The 17,743-nt window shown below is 43.1% G+C and overlaps 1 protein-coding gene across 2 annotated transcripts in view; it reads left to right on the forward strand.

Annotated features, from left to right (window-relative positions):
- Positions 1-17,743, forward strand: part of MATN2 (matrilin 2) — a 125,171-nt gene that overhangs the window by 49,481 nt on the left and 57,947 nt on the right. For both annotated transcript variants that reach the window (XM_058564683.1, XM_058564684.1), the window contains exon 4: positions 12,426-12,548. In XM_058564683.1, the coding sequence (XP_058420666.1) occupies positions 12,426-12,548 (123 nt within the window). The remainder of the gene's footprint in view (positions 1-12,425; positions 12,549-17,743) is intronic.

Raw genomic sequence — 17,743 nt, forward strand, 5'->3', positions numbered from 1 at the left:
ATTCTTAAAAACTCATCAAATAGAATCCATGTATATATAATATAATCCAGACCAAATGGGGTTTATACCAAGAATGCAAGGTTGGTTTAACATTCAAAAATCAGCTAATGTAATTCACCATATTAATAGATTAAAAAATGAAAAAACATATGATCATTTCAATAAATGCAGGAAAAACATTGGACAGTACCCAACATTCATTCATGATAAAACTCTCAGGAAACTAGGAATAAAAGAGAAATTCCTCAACTTGATAAAGGGCATTTATGAAAAAACCAACAATTAACATCGTACTCAAGAATGAAATGATTTCTTCCTAAGATCAGGAACAAAACAGTTATGTCCACTCTTACCACTTCTATTCAACATTGTACTGGAGGTTCTAACTGATATGATAATGAAATAAAAAGAATTAGAGAGCCATATGGATTGGAAAGGAAAAAGTAAAACTGTCTTTATTCACAGACTATCTTATTGTTTATGTAGAAAAGCTGATGGAATCTTCCAAAAAGCTGTTAAAATTAATAAATGAATTTAGCAAGGTTGCAAGATAAAAAGTCAATATACAAAATTATTTTATTGTATTTTTATATACTGGCAACAAAAATAATAAATTGACATTTTAAAAATACCACTTACAATAGCATTGGAAATATATAAATTAGAGGTAAATTTGACAAAAGATATACATGATCTATACACTGAAAAAAGTACAAAGGATTTCTGCAATAAATTAAAGAAGACCTAACTAAATGGAGAGATATACCATATTGTGGAATGAAAGACTTAATATTGCTTAGATGTCAGTTCTTTCTAAATTGATCTATAGGGGGCCGGCCCCGTGGCGTAGTGATTAAGTGTGCGTGCTCTGCTGCTGGCGGCCCCGGTTCGGATCCCTGGCATGCACCGACACACCGCTTGTCAGGCCATGCTGTGGCAGTGTCCCATATAAAGTGGAGGAAGATGGGCACAGATAGCTGGCTCAGGGCCAGTCTTCCTCAGCAAAAACAGGAGGCTTGGTATGGATGTTAGCTCAGGGCTGATCTTCCTCACACACATACACACTAAATAAATAAATATTTAAAAAAATAAAATTGATTTATAGAGTCAAAGCAATCCCTATCAAAATCTTAGCAGACTTTTTTTGGGGTAAAAACTGACAATCTGATTCTAAAATATATAAGAAAATGCCAAAAAAAAAAAAACTAGAATAGTCAAACACAGTCGATTCTCATTATGTAGAGTAGTTACGTTTTATAAGTCTCTGTGAACATTGAACTAGTGATTACTGGATCATTGTTCCTAGAGGAAATATGGGGCTAGGTTCCCTCGAGCTTCTGGCCACGACATTTCGTCAATCAATACAAACCTTGTTTTACATAACCTTGTTTTATGTATGTTTCTGTTTAAAGACACCTTATTAAGTATATATTGTTGATTCATTAACATTGAACTCACAGCCAACAGCACTATTACTCATGCCTGAACGAAATTTACCTAACCCACATCTCTTTTCCGTAAAGCACGTCACAGCCTTCTTGCACTTAGGAACACTAGACAGCACTTCAGCACTACTCTTGGGGCCCATTTTATTTATTTATTTAAATTTTATTTATTTATTTATTTTCCCTCAAAGCCCCAGTAGATAGTGGTATGTCATAGCTGTACGTCCTTCTAGTTGCTGTATGTGGGACTCGGCCCCAGCATGGCCAGAGAAGCAGAGAGTCGGTATGCGCCCGGGATCCGAACCCAGGCCACCAGCAGTGGAGCTCTCGCACCTAACCGCCAAGCCATGAGGCCCTGGGGCCCATTTTAGATAGTGAAATCACCAACAAAAGCACAAAAATGCAAAAAATATGGCACTAAATAGGACACAAAAAGGATGCTTGTTTACATTACGAGAGCTAAAACAAGAAGGCAGAGGATTGCCTTATTTGACCTTAGCTGGGAAGGTGTGCGTCAGGTGACTCAAATTTTTCACCACTCTGCGCACATCCATGAATGGCCACGAAAATGCCACAGGTATTGATTTTGGGTTATAAGTAAATTTTAGCCAGTAGGTGAATTCACACATATGGATCTGTGAAAATGATGGATCTGCAAAATGATGATCAACTAAAATTATGAAAAAAATAAAGTTGAGGGGTTTAAATTACCTGATTTCGAGACTAATTATAAAGCAACAGTAATCAAAACAGTGTGGTATTGGTGTAAAGATGGACATCAATGGAACAGAACATAGTCCAGAAATAGACCCATACATATATGGTGAAATGGTTTTTGACTAAGATAACAAGGCAATTCATGGGGAAAGAATAATGTTATCAACAGATGATGCTGGAACAATTAGATTGTCATGTGCAAAAAAATAGACCTTGATGCTTACCTCACACCATATACAAAAATTAACTCAAAATGAATTTTAAATCTAAATATAAGAGTGGAAACAAATGTCTAGATGAAAATAGGAAAAAATTTTGGTGACCCTGGGTTTGGCAAGGATTTTTTAGATAGGACAGACACACAACATGAAACAAGACAGAAAAAACTCAATATATTGAACTTTATCAAAATTAAACCATTTGCTCTTCAAAATACACTGCTACTAAGATGAAAAGGCAAGCCACAGACTGGGATAAAATATTTGCAAAACACATATCCAACAAAAGACCTTAGACTATATAAAGAATTCTTAGAACTCAATAATATGAGAATAACCCAGTCAAAATGGACAAAAGATATGAACAGACACGAAACCAAAGAAGATATATGGATGGCAAAGAAGCATGTGAAGAGATGCTCAACCTTATTAGTCACTAGGGAAATTCAAATTAAAACCACAATGAAATATCACTATACTTCCGCTAGATTGGATAAATTTTACAATATTGACCATACCAAGTGTTGGCAAAGTTGGGAACAGGAATTATCATGGTTCCTGGTGGGAATGTAAAATGGTTCAACCACTTTGGAAAAAAGTTTAGGAGTTTCTTACAAAGTTAAATATGTACCTACCGTATGACCCAGCCATTCCACTTTTAGGTATTTACCCAAAAGAAATTAAAGTTTATGTCAAAGATTTGAACACAAATGTTCACAACAGCTTTACTTGCAATAGCCCCAAACTGGAAACAACCTAAATGTCCATCAACAGGTGAATGGATAACAAGTTGTGATATATGCATACAATGTAAAGCATGAACTATTGGCGTGCAGTAAGCTGAATGAATCTCAAAATAAGCATGTCGAATGAAAGAAACCAGAGAAAAAAGAGTACATACAGTATGATTCTGTTCATATAAAAGTTTAGAAAGTGGTCACTGACCTTTGTGACAGAGAGCAGATTAGTGGTTGCCTGGGTCCAGGGGGAAGGGAGAGACTGGAGGAGGTATTCAAAGGGGCACGAGGAAACTTTGGGGGTTTGGAGGTGATAGATATGTCTATTATCTAGATTATGGAGATGGTATGTTATTATGTCAGATTTATCAAATTGTATACTTTAAATACGTGCAGTTTATTGTATGTCATTTATAACTCAATAAAACTTATATATATAGTCAGAACAAGGTGGTTTTGGAAGGTAAGTGGTGCTGAAACAAAAGGTTACAAGAGAAGAGGTCAGAGAAAGAGTCATGGAACACTCAGGAAAGGCGTTGTGGAGGAGGGGATTTTCGAGCAAGTGAAAGAAGAGAAGAGAAATGCACTGCTTGTTATCCTTAGGGGATGCTAAGGAGACCAGACTGCCTTTCTGGAATAGTTTGTGTGGGGCATTGGTGGGGGATGAGAGAAGGAATGTAAGCTGGAACAAATTATGGAGCGATTTGATTCTCAAGCTGAATTCCATCAGCGGTCTTTGGTGGGTGGGGGGCTGAACAGAGGGTGTCAAAGATAAAACCACATTTTAGTAAATTGAATCTAGCAATAATATATACATAGGATTACAATTAGGTAGAGAGTGGAGGCTGAAATACCATCCATCCATTCGTTCATTTATTCATTCAGTACTTATTGATTCCCCTTTATTGGCCAGGAGCTCTTAATGGGGTGGTGGGAGAAAAATGAGTGTTTCTCTTATATGTTTGAGACCTAGTAAACCCTCAGATCTTGGCTTCCTTGTGCTCTGCACATGTGGAGCAGAATATGAAAGATGCAATCAGTTTACAATTCTAATCAGTTCAGTCAATTCAGTGCATGTGTTTCTTACGCCCAGAGAATTAATTAGGAAACTGCAGCTATAATCCCGCCCCAGGGAGGAGTTTATGACATAAAATGGGGGATGGGGGGGTGGGGGATGGTAGTTGAATTTAGACTGACAGATAACTTCAGAGAGGCAGCCTGGTTTTGAGGGAAAACTGGTGAGTCAGGGAAGGAACCCACACAAGTGGTGGGTACAGCTGGAGCTGGAGGATTAGAGTTCAAGGAAAATGCGTGACTGGATGTGGGTGGTGGTGGTAATTGAGCCTGAAAATGGATGAAATCTTGGAGGGAGAAAGGGAGTGTGGAAAGGGAAGGTCAGGGTCTGAGCTTTGGGGCAGCCAAAAATGTCAGAACGTGGAGCAGGAGTGGGGAGCAGCCTGCAGCATGGAGTGTCCCCTTCACCCTGGCTCCTGGGCCCGGGGGCTGGGAGGTCATCGTGGGCAGTTTTCTCACCCTCAGGCTGTGCCAGGGCATAGGTTAAAAAAAAAAAAAAGAATCGGGTGAGTAGAGCCCTCTGGGAGATGGGAGAACTGAGCTGACTAAATGTGAGTGGAGAAATGCCGGTTGTGAAAGAGTTATTACACATCAGGGGAAAATGAGTTTGACCCTCGTACAGCTTGTTCTCTGCTTTCCTATTTTCCCAAGCACCTAGACAAGTAGTTCTCAAAGTGTGGTCCCCCAGAGAGCAGCTTCAGCTTTGTGGGGGAAACTTGTTAGAAATGCAAATTCCCAGGCCCTACCCTAGACCTACTGAATCAGGGACTCTAGGGGTGGGGCCCAGGAATTTGTTTTAACAAGCCTCTAGGTGATTCTCATGTGAGCCAAGTTTAAAAACCACTGACCTAGATGTCTTGAACTAGATCTTTCCCTGGGAGATTCCACTCAGTAGGCAGTTTATATTAAGAACGTGATGATGTGATAGCCATTTGGAAATTGCAAAGAGCTCCTGTTTATTTGTGATTTTGATCAACCTCACTGGGTCAGATTTACTTACGTTTTAAGGCTTTATTTTGGGGATCCTCCCCCCTTTATTTTCCCTTCTCAAAAGAAAACTGAAGTCCTGTTAGTGAATAGGAGAATGGATTGAAAAAGAATTAAACTGTTGGAGGAAAGGATGCAAGGCACAGCTGGAGTTTGCCTGAAAGAACAGGTTTTTCTTGATGACATTGGGATTGTTTTGTTTCTTCCAGCCTAGAAGCACGAGGCCGATGACTCATATTTACTGTTGCAAGTCTTTAAATCCAAACTGCAGCTGTCAAAATAAGATGAGTGCTTTCAGACATAGTGAAAGGAGGAGCACGGTCCCCAAAACGCAGGCTTGGGTTTTGCCTGAGTTTGTGGCACCCTAACTCTGAACGAGCTTTTGGGTTGGAGCAGGTGGAAAGCCCATTGTTTCCCCCTTGAGTGAAATAACAGCCCTAGTCATACATTTCTCTTCTCTCCTGCTGTGATAGATAACTTCTGATTTCTACGTCTCAGGCTAAATAACAGCAGGGGCTATAAAAAAGTGGAGCGTGTCTTGAAAGGTGTTCATTTTGCTGTAACTCCAAAGGCGAGATTAAACTGTTGTTGGTGTCAATAGCCTGTAGTGTGGCTTGTCTAAAATTCTGAAAAGTCAGTGAAAACCCTTGATTTCGCCCAGGATGATGTCAGCCACAGCAGCCACAGTCTTTGTCTTGTGCTCCTCGTCCAGCGTAACCAGATGAAAGTTTTCCAAGTTCTCCGGGCTGAGGCGCTGACTCAGGGTTTCGAGATCACAAATGAAGGAAGGCACTTAAATCTAGGGTGCATGCGAGCCTCGGGGAAAACATGAGGGATGGATATGAGCACAACTTGAGGCTCTTAGTAATCAAATCCTCACTGATGTATTTCACCTGGGAAGACTGAGCAGACGCAGTTAACATCCCTCTAAAATCCTCCCTGAACTAAGAGAAGCAAGCACATTTTGCTGGCTGGCAGCTGTGTGCTAACAGTTGCCCTCTGACAAGGCATTGCTTGAGTTTGGTGAGATCTTTAGTTATAAAATTCAAAATTGCCTACTTTACTGTATTAGATCAATTCAGCCTAGAACTCACAAACCAGAATTTAGTCAAAGATATGTTGATGTTATTTAGAGAAATCTGAATGTAGTGTCCCTGTGTGGGGTTTTCATAGGCCCCAAGTAAAGTGACACTACATTAGAATTGTGATGTAGGCAAAATCTGGTTGGGGTCCACCTCTCCTCCATGCTTGACTAGGTCTGCACCCCCAGGACCTTTCTTCACCCCAGTCTAAGGTAGAGGGAGGCAAAGGTTTGTTGAGTACCTACTGTCTGTCAGTTGCTTTACTCATCAAAATTATCTCATTTAGCCCTGCAATAAGATGTTTTCTCCACTTAATTGTTTAACCTCTTTGAAAGTTGAAGCCAGGTCTGGCTCCAAAGACAATATTCTTTTCACTGTACCTGGTTGCCTCACTCCCACCCTGTCTAAAGAAACATAACTGCCCTTGATCTCCCCCTCCGAGGCTCAATTCCCTTGATCCCTACTTTTTCATATTACCTCGCTTAGGTCCTTGTATAAAATAATTTTTTCAGTGAGACCGCCTTCTGACCACACTATTTAGAACAGAAGCTCCCTTCCCTCCACACTCCCAACCACCTTTTCCTGCTTAATTTTGTTCTGCAGCACTTATAAGATCTAACATAACATATGGTTTTACGTGTTTATTTTGTTTATCTGGCCCCTGTCAGTGGCGTGCTGGTAAATGTTTAACAACCAGATCTCCAGGGGGAAAAAAGCTCTGATTTGTAATATTCACCAATTCCCATGGTGTCAATACTGCCACTGTGGCTGATTTCAAGCTACGCACTTGGCCTTGCTGAATGCAGAGTTGGGAAGAGGTGTGCACGGTCTGTTGAATGAGTCAGTAGGAGGCTGGCCCTAGCACACCACTGGCTCCCCACTCAAATATCAGCTCCCTGGGGACAGGGATCAACTGACTGATTTTTTTGTGTGTGTGTGAGGAAGACTAGCCCTGAGCTAACATCTGTTGCCAATCCTCCTCTTTTTGCTGAGGAAGATTGGCCCTGGGCTAACATCCGTGCCCATCTTTCTCTACTTTATCCGTGGGACGCCTGCCACAGCATGGCTTGATAAGCGGTGCAGAGGTCCGGGCCTGGGATCCGAACCCGTGAACCCTGGGCCGCCGAAGCGGAGCACAGGAACTTAACCACTGTGCCACTGGGCCGGCCCTATCAACTGACTGATTTTTTATCTGTTTTATTCACTGTTGTTTTCCCAGCACTTTGAACAATTTGATGAATGAATAAATGAATTCAGTCATTCAAATATATTTAAAAACATTGGCCAGATACCATGCTAGATATTTGAGCTCGAGGGCTGAACAAAGCAAGCACTGCTGTCATATGGCAGGGGAAATAGATGTTAAATAATCAGTTGCAAATTAAGTGTTAAATTACAATTGTGGTAAGGGGAACTATGAGGGGGAACTTGACCTCTAACAGGGAGTGGTCAGATAAAAGCCCCCTGAGTACTCTAGGCTGGTGGCTGTCAAGTCAAGTCCACAGATGTCCACTAAGCACCTACTGTGTGAAAGGTACCCTGAGGAACTCCAAGACTTATGCTGTCCTGCTCAGAGCTTACAACCTGGGCAAGACTGATGAGGGAGGAACTCCTGACAGCCCTGTGTTTGTGTAACACGGATGTGGGCTCATTCATCTATTCACAAGTACTTACTGAGCACCAACAATGTGCCAGCACTGTGCTGGGTCCCAGGGACGCAGCGGACAGCTTAGCTGTCGTGACAGTTCTTCCGGTGTCTGCGGCTGGGGGCTGGTTCCCAGGCATCACTGTACTCGGAGCCCTCTTCTGGTACGGGAATACCTCTTGCTGGGGAAGAGGAGAGGCACACAGACTTGGGGGGAGTTTTGTTCCCATCTCACTCGTCTTTCCAGGACCCCATTTCTGATGAAGGAGAGTAGTTTTAGGACTCTGGAACCCTGCTGGGATGCAGGGGGTATGGGCCTTTGTCACTGTTGTTTCAGCAGAGGAACACTTAGGGAGCACCAGCTACATGTGCTAGGACACGGTGCTAGGCTCTGGGGAATCAAAACTGAGTCAGACCAGCTCACATTCCAACGGGGCAGACAGACATGTGATCAGTCCTTTCAGTACCGTAGGATGAATGCATAAGTGCTAGAGTGGAGCCATGTGTACACTGCTAGAGGAGCCAGAGGCAGGAGCTCTAAGCCCAGCCAACCTGGAGAAGGCTTCCTGGGGGAGGTGACATTTGACTGAAGTCATGAGCATGAGTGGGGGTCACTGGTTTGAGAAGGTGGAAGGGTAATGGGAACTCTGAATCCACTGCTTCTGCCATCCCCCACGGTTTAATCACCCTTCAGTGAAATCCTCCCAGGCTGTGAGAAAAAGAAGTGCTGTTTTTCAAAAGCACAAGGAATCATCCAAAAACATCTGTATTCATTTCAAAGGGAAGTGACCGCTGCCAGAAAAACAACCAAGTTGTTTTGTCAGAACCTAGTCTGTATTTATTCCTTGGTCTTTGTTTAATTAAATTAATCCCTCAATGGTTTCCCTTGGGACAGTACAGATCACTAGTGGCCATAAATCCTCAATGTTCTAAAAACAGTATGAAAGGACAATACATAGCGAAGCCAGCTGGCAAGCTTGCTGTTTGTGGGACCGTCCTTCTGGAATGCGAGCGATAATCCTTCTATTCCTACCACACTTTGCACCCTCACGTAGTGTCTGGGGTTCTTTCAGCCCCTTGGAGAGGGGACCAAGGACAGCAGTAATTCTGAGCTTTGTTTAAGGGAGGAAACTGAGCCTGGCAGTCTCGGTTAATAAAGGGAGGGAGACTGCTGGGTCGGGCACCTTCCGCTCGGAGGACTGGGAGGACTTTTTATCCATGAGGTTTAAGGACTCTCGACCTGGTAGCACACTGGAGTTACCTGGAGAGGTTTAACAAACACTGCTGCCTGCATCCCACCTCCAGCCAGTCCGATTTAAGGGGGGAGGGATTGGGCATCAGATTTTCAAAAGCTCCCCAGAGGGTTTTAATGGGCAGCCGAGGTCGGGCACTGCTGCTTCTGTAGACCAGACCTTGCATTCGCAGACTGTCCTGCGGGCACCCCAGCCTGTCCTGAAAGGAGTCAACATTTCATTGCCTCTCCACCTACCCTGTGTGGGAAGTCTTTTGGAGAAAAGGGTTACTGCTTCAAGGTCCTGCTTTTGAAATGCTACTTCAAAGGGGTTCTTGTGTAACATGTTCATTTTTTTCATTATTATAAAAGCTCGTGCTATCAACTCTTGTTAGAAAATTTGAAAACAGATCGTTATAAGTAAGAGAATAAAAATCACCTGTACTCCCACCACTCCGTTGTAAGCGCTGTTGGGCAAGGTTCCTGCTGGACACAGAGGAGGCAAAGCAGCAGCTGGAGCAGAGAAGGGGGACCCAGGCGGAGACGCTCCTGCCCCCCACCTTCAGAGATGGGCTTGAGATTTGGGGGGTCGCTTGTTCCAGTGTGCTGGGGTGTCGCTTTCCAGCCATCGGGTCCTTATGCAGGGCCTCTCCCCTCCCAAGTAGGGAGCTTCGAGTCTAGCCAGGGAGACACGGTAAATACATCACTACGTCACTGCCGCTGTCATCAACATTGTGATACGAGCCGGGAGGGGAGAGGGCAGGGGCGCACTGACAGCCGTAGGGTGAGGCCAAAAGCTCTGAAGAACAGTTGAAGGTCCTCATATCAAGAGGTTAATTTTTCCATCAACATGCAAGCAAACCAAAGCTATTTCAGCATGGAATTCAGAAAACTACTGCCGTTCCCAACAAAGCAGTGGTTCCCATTTAATTGTGCTGGAAGTCCTTGAAGTTTCCCAGAGCTGAGAGAAACTGATGCGGCCAAATTTGTCCTAAAGCACGACTCAGGTGAAATCGCCCATCGTCTTTTTAAGGATTTACCCTGAGTGGTCCCCATTGCCTGCTGAATGGAGTTCAGATTACTCAGCCTTCTTTCAGGCCTCTGCCATCTGGTGTCAATTGTCCTTCTGATCCTCCCTCCTGCTACTTCCCCTGGGATTCCTGGAGTGGGCTTTAGCTACCACGCCTGTCCTGCTTTCCTCCATTTCTATACATTTACTCAGGCTGTTCCCGCAGCCCAGCGTGCCGTTTGTCTCTGTTCTCTCACACTTATCTGTAGGCCTTTTCCTATCCATCCCAGCCTGGCGGTAATCCATGCGCATTCTGGACTCCCATTGTACTGTCAGCATCTCTCAGGCATTTCTATCGTGTTCTGTCTTATGTTTTAGTTATTTAGGGTGCATCTGATAGCCACTCTGGCCTTTCTGGTCCTCAAATGGGGCCAGTTTGTTCCACCTCGAGACCTTTGCATTCGCTGTGCTTTCAGTCAGAAACAGTCTTCCTAGACCTTCACGTTAGAATTCAAGTTACGTGACAGCAGGAACCCCATTGTCTGTTTGATTCACACTACATCCCCAGTGCCTGGGACAAAGTAGGTGCTTCATTTATTGAATAAATGAAGAGTATCCTGTGATTCAGATTTTTCCTAGATCTCTGTCACAAAACTGTAGGTTTTGTCATTCTTCAATTATTCACTATGATTTATGCATGAGCTGAAGTTTTTCCTGGTTATTAGTGTTTTTCTTTATCTCTAAATCCATTGGAAATCTCAATTGGAGTTCCCAATTGGAAGTCTAAAACATAAATATACTGGTAAGAGATAAAGGAATTTGCATCTGTAATTTTTTTCATCTACTTAATTGATTTGGGAATGAAAATACTTCTTTTGGCATTTTAAAACCAGAATCCTTGTTCATGGAATCTTAGACTTATGCATTTTTTAATGTTATGATGTAGATTTTATTTTTTAAGTTATTAAATGCATTTAATAGACATGATGAATAAATCAGCTTTCACCTTTTTATCAATTTGATACTTTATATTTCTTTAAAAGCATAATAAACTCTGAAGCTCAAAGATTTAGGAGACTACATTAAAGTGTAGCCATTGGATTCAGGGATTAATCAAACTTTCTAGTTAATTGAGTTTTTATCATAAGTGTCATAGTGATAACTTTTTACCAGATAAAATTTTTTTTAATGTATTCAATCCCATTAATGCTCTCCGATTTTCTCCAACTTTAATGGTAAAGTCACTGCAAGAGCTAGTTATGAAACCAAGCCGTTCTCCTTGCTGAGACATAATGCTGTTGTGTCAGCCTATTTCTTCAACGGAGAGACTGAGTCAGTGATGGATTGAAAGTGCCTTTAACCTTTTCAGCCTCTGATATATTCTTAGTTCCACTGCAGTCAATGCATTCATTGAATGCATTCTTATATTGCATTTGAATAAGTAGCCAGGGCTCAGCACTTTGTGGACACATAATAAATATAGTTAATAACGGTACATCCATTGCTCCCTGGTAATCTTTATTACTTCTACCTAACCTCTTTTGGCTTCCCATTTTTCTCATTTGTTACTGCAATGAATAAATAGAGCACAAAGAGGATTTTCAAAGATTCTTCTAGTAGACAAATGGAATGAGAAAAAGTATGTCCAAAGGGCCTGATGCAGACTTGGAATTAGGGGCTCTTCTTAGACCTACCATGTTTTTGGTGGAGTAGCAGGTCTTTTCACTGTGCCCTCTCTCAGCTTCCCCATCTGCAAAATGTCACAGACAGTGCCAGATTATCTCGGTGTACATCAGAGACTGAGATGTGATTACAAAGAATTTCAGTTTTCAAAGAACAAGAATGGTTCTTCATGCAGACAAATGCAAATACCTGCTCATGGTAACTTACCCTCCTCAAGAACCGTCAGAATGTTTTCACAGCACTTGCGCTGACGTGGGAAAAATACAAATTGATATTAATTTAAAATCACTTAATGCATTTAATAGAGGTGAATGATTCCAACTTTGAAAAATATGTTTTTATATATACATAGAAACTCACCAAAATGTTGACAGCGGTTGCCTCTGGGTGGTAGGATTACAGGTGGGAGGATTACAGGCAGATTTTCTTTTATATGCTTTTCTGTGTTTTCCAGATTTTCCACTATGATCATATATCAACGCTTAGAATGTTTTTAAAAGTTATTTGAACAAGTGCTGTGGAGTTGCTTGTTGCGTGGCCCTGTGCTGAGGGTCACGTCCTTCAGAACTGTGTTCTAATGGTGTGACTCTGCCTCAGTCCAGGATCTGTGTGCGGTGGAGGACCACGGCTGCGAGCAGCTCTGTGTGAATGTGCTGGGCTCCTTCGTCTGCCAGTGCTACAGTGGCTACATCCTGGCTGAGGACGGGAGAAGGTGTGTGGGTGAGTATTTCCCCCAGCCTTGCTTAATGAGGAAGGACAAGTTAAGAACAGTAAGGAGGGAGGAGGAGGTCCCCACGTGTCCAATTGCTTTCCTTTGAGTTTCAACACCTTGCTCAGTTCTCTGGCCTAGTTGTTAGTCAGAATTTGAACTTGAAAGACTTCATTTGTGGCTGAGGTTAGCATTTTCTCATCCTGGGTCCTCAGCGAAAGGTATATTTATGATAATCTATGTAAATATAATTGTCGTTACTGCCTCCCTTGAAAAGGACTGGGCGAATTTTCATCAAATTTGGAGGGTATGTTTGAGATGGCCTGACTTCAATATATTTCATGTGTTATACATGAAATTCACTTGGTGGTGGGCAAGGTTGCTGAGCAGCACCTCAAAGACATAGGCAGCCTTCCTCCTAAGTATTGGATCTGTAGTTCAGTGACAGGTCCAAGTGACCGCCAGGTGTAAGAGCCCAGCCGTTGTAATAAGACACGATGGTCAGAGAAAACAAACAGTAGCCTCAGACACAAGCCCAGGTAAGAAGTCTCGAGGGCAGTGCTTGCAACAGCAGGCACTAGCTTGCAGTCAGTTGAGTGGCTTCCCGCTTGGGCGACTCCACATTGCATGACCTGGCGAGAAGTAGGAGAAGTAGGAGTGGCATCTGATTTCTTCAGTGATGGATAGTGGTTCTCCTCAGCACCTGCAGAGCAGGCCTGCACATCCCTAATGTGTATGTGTGGCACGTCCCAGTTTGTCTGCAAAGCCCTTTTAACTCGCACAGTCTCATTCATCCTTCCACCAACAAACAGTGCCTGGCAAATAGTAGGTGTTCTTTTTTTTTTTTTAAAGAGCTGAGTTTTATTTTATTTATTTATTTTTTTGTGAGGAGATCAGCCGTGTGCTAACATCTGCCAATCCTCCTCTTTTTTTGCTGAGGAAGTCTGGCCCTGGGCTAACATCCGTGCCCCTCTTCCTCCACTTTTATATGGGACGCCACCACAGCATGGCTTGCCAAGCAGTGCGTTGGTGCGCGCCCGGGATCCGATCTGGCGAACCCCTGGCTGCCGCAGCAGAGCGCGTGCACTTAACCACTTGCGCCATCGGGCCGGCCCCAGTAGGTGTTCAATAAACTGAACTGGATACTTATGAGGTAGAAAATCTGGAAGGAAAGGAAGGAAAAGGACTCGAGTGACATCAGGACTGGAACCTACATTTACTAACTCTAAATCCTGCGTTTTCTTTTCCATATCGCATTGTTTTCGGCGGCCCTGTTGTATTGTCCCTCAAACAGTGAATGATTATTCCTTTGCACGTAGAATTTACAGTTTCTAGCATACCTTGATTCTTAGCTAGGAATGTGGAAGGAAAAAGCAACAGAACAAAGCATGCTGGTGGTGGCCTGCTCTTTGCAGGGAGTGATGAGAGTATCATGGATTTGTGTGTTTGTTTTTATACACTGATGGGAATGAAAACCGCCCTCATCAGAGGTCTGCAAATGGAATTGGTTTACTAAGCCTTAGAGTTGTTTTGTTTTGTTTTTTTTCTTAATCTGCGATGGTGACCATGATGGGTGGCAGGGTACCATGTCCACTAACACTGGCAAAAAAGAAGCCAACGTATAAATGCCAACTGTTGTTATTTTTGCTTCATTAATTTTTATTATGCAGTAATATACTTTCATTGAGGGACTTAGATGAGAAAATCACTATTAATAGTTTGTTGTGTTTTCTGCCAGACCTTTCCACATATAAATATCTACTTCAAAACATTTTGTTAATGTTTAACAAAATGAGGTCATACTATCTACTTTGTTTTATATATTTTTTTCCCCTTGTCTGTTGTTAAATGGGTGGAAATTTTGGGTGCTGTTGGGTCAGAAGGAAATCAGGCCACTGGGAGTAAGGCCAGTGGATGAGCATCAGGAAATAGGGCCGAGGTGTCTGGTTGATGAGGGTGAGGGAAGGCACCGGGAGGGCCCGGAGCTTGTGGGGGTGACAGGGAGTAGATGGGGCAGGGGAAGTAGGGGTTGAGGCTGGGGCAGGAGACCTACCTTGGCCCTTGGGAAACGGGAGGGTAGTGAGTAACCCAGTTCTCTGAGTGTTGCAAAATAATTGCCTAGTCGTCCCTGTGTAGTAGGGAACCTTTGGGTATCTAAGGGTTTTGCTGTAAGTTCTGGGATTGGTATTTATTGAAGAGCTGCAAGCATGACAGTAGGTGCTGTGGTTACCAGGGAGCAATTGTTCTTTAGAACTGTGGGCTGTGTTCATTAGAGATGGGAGTGTCTCTTCCAGCTGCTATTAGCATGTAAGGATGTCTGCCTTTCCTTGGGGGCGGGGGGGCGGGGGGGCGGGGGGGGGGGTGGGGGGAGCGTCCCAAGCAGAAGAGTGGAAAATGGGAGAGACTATGTGCGACCCAGGTCTCATCCATCAGGTGTTCCTATCATCCTCCTCCTCAACCAAGTGCCTGACCAGGTAGAGGCTGCGAGTGAGATAATTAAGAGGTGGTGGATCTTTGTTGCCAGTCGCCTTGGTCAGGGAGACTGAACAAATTCTTAAAAGCTCAATTGCTGCTTGATGAGGCTGTGCTGAGTGCAAAGCAAGTGATGGAGATAATGGAGACTACAGAAGGTCAGAGAAGAGGGACATCCTAACGGCTAGGATGGGGAAGATCTGGGCAAGGAAGAAAGAGTAGCGATTGGACAAATGTCCAAGGCAAGGGGAGACATGAAAGGCAGTGATGGTGTGGAGGTGGCAGTGCTCTCAGAGCTTGAGGGCTGAGCCTGCCTTGGCAGGGCCTTGCTCCTGGGAGCTGGCACAGCAGGGAGACTGTCGCAGAGAGAATGCCAAATTGAAAGCTGAACCGCCTAACCTGAGGACATCAATCTGAAGGGGCTTGTCAAAGACAGAGACTCCAGGTGGCAGACTGAGAGCAGGAAATTGAGAGGAGAGTCAAGGCTGGTTGAGACCCTGGAAGAATTTCATTACCAGCTGGTCTGGGTGGCCTGTATGTAGGTGGGCAGGGAATGGTAAGAATATGGTAACCATAAATCCCAGTTAAACCAGGACAATCCCAGTTTATGCCTGTTGGCTCAGTTCTCAGTAGCACTCCCTTTCACTTTCATGGGGGTTCCAGTTTGGATGATAAATTATAGGATCACCCTAGTTAAGGCCAGCCAGTCTGACTTAAACCGTTGAGGAGATCCGCTCTGTCGAAGCAGAGAATTCCTGCAGGTGTGAAGTAAGAGATGAAGTTGAAGATATCAGGTGGAACCAGAGTGTTCAGGGTTTTGAAAATCAGACTAAAGAGTCTGGACTTTCTCTCTGAAAAAGAGACACTGAAGGGTTCTAACTGGCAGTGACAAATGCAAAGCCTTATTTTAGGAAACTTAATCTTGTGGCAAATTGCAGGATGGATTCCAGGAGGAAGATGGTGAGGGATGGAAAGACCAGTTAGGAGACTCTGGTAATCCTCAGGTGAGAGGTGACAAGAGCCAGGCTTTGAGTAGTGACTGTAGGAATGGAGAGGGAAGGAGTAAGGGATGAAAGAAAGTGCTATAAATAAAGGGGAGAAGAAAAAGTCACAAGTGACTTCTGAGTTTGAGCTTCCATGACTCTGAGAGTGATGGCAACAGTGAAGGAAGAATGATGGGCACAGATTTTTAGAAAAGATAATGAGTAGTTTTAGACAAAGTGAGCTTGAAGTTGAGGTGGGACACCAACAAGGAAACGTCAAGAGGGAGCAGAAAACAGCACTAACATGATGGGGAGAGGTTAGAACCAATGATGCAGTCAGCAAGCAGCATAGTCCATTTCTTTCTAAATTTTAATTTCCATGTATTTTTTCATTTTAAATGTTTGTTTATGTGATTTTTATTTGTTGTGAAGGCATCTGGACCTTCAATACAGTAAGACCTGGGCCCAAATCCCAGTTCTGCTACTTGTGAGTCATGTGTCTTTGAGTAAGTCATTTAATTTTCTGACCTAAGTTTTCTCATCCATAATGTAGAGTAATAATACCTACATCAGTGGGTTTTGTGGGATTAAATAAGATAATGAGTAAAGTTCCTACTACATACTAGGCAATTATCATTATTATTATTACTACAACATATTATTATCATTTCCTGGATGTCATGAAATATGGAGTGCAGAGAGAGTGAAGCCCTGGGCCTTGGGTGGTAGCCACATGGGGGGAGCAGGAGGGAGCAGTGGAAGCAGGAAAAATATCCATGAAGGAACAGCCTAAGCGGGGTGGGGTGGGTAGGAAAGAGAATCAGAAGAGTCATGGAATATGGTGGGAAAGAGAATTTCTAGTCCAGGTCAATATGAATGTCACGCTCCAAGGAAGCCAAAGGGAATAAAACTTAGAGAAAAAGCCATGAGTTGAGTCATTGATTCATCTCAGCAAATATTTCCAAACTCTCTGCCAGGCACTCTGCTCGGCATTAGGGACACAAAGATGACCAGGAGGCCGTTGATAATGATCAAGAGGGGTGGGGTAAAGGGCCGATTTCAAGACAGGGAGTGGGTGGTAAGAAAATGGGGACAGCAAGGCCAAACTATTCATTTAAAGACATTTGGTAGATTAACCATGTCCAGCGACTGGTGAGTGGATGCAGTGAGTTTTCGGATTCAACACTTCCATAACAGTGGTTCCAGTACTTTGACTCATCCCAAAATTATGACTTCACCTGCATGAAAATTCACTTCTTAGCCAGACTCAGGACATTTTTCGACAATATTTCCACACCTCTGAGTTAGTGGAACATTAAATTCAAATGCCAGAGTCTCATCTAACTGCTCATTTCAGTCTAGATGGTACTGAATTTATTTCCATAGTCAGGTAATCAAGGGTGGATTACCAACTAAGGTCCTCCTTTTGCTTTAGTTGAGGCCCTGCATTTGTAATTCATCAGCTGCCACTAAATCTGTGTTAATTTCTATCCAAAACTGTACATTTTTCAAAGACCATTTATCTCTGTCTTTGAGGGTCAGTTTTCTATTGTGTTTGCTCACCTGGTTTTTACTGACTGCCTTGTCTTTTGGGGTAACTTGGGTCTTGTTTGCATCTTAACTGCCCAAGCAGATTGTAAACTTTTGGGGGCAAAAGCCACTTACTGTACTTTTCATCTTTTATAGAGTAGACTTGCAATATGTTTTTCTTGAATCATTGACTGAGCTTGAGTGATTGTAATCTCAAGCAT

The sequence above is a fragment of the Diceros bicornis genome, chromosome 21 (assembly GCF_020826845.1).
Source record: "Diceros bicornis minor isolate mBicDic1 chromosome 21, mDicBic1.mat.cur, whole genome shotgun sequence".
NCBI lineage: Eukaryota > Metazoa > Chordata > Mammalia > Perissodactyla > Rhinocerotidae > Diceros > Diceros bicornis.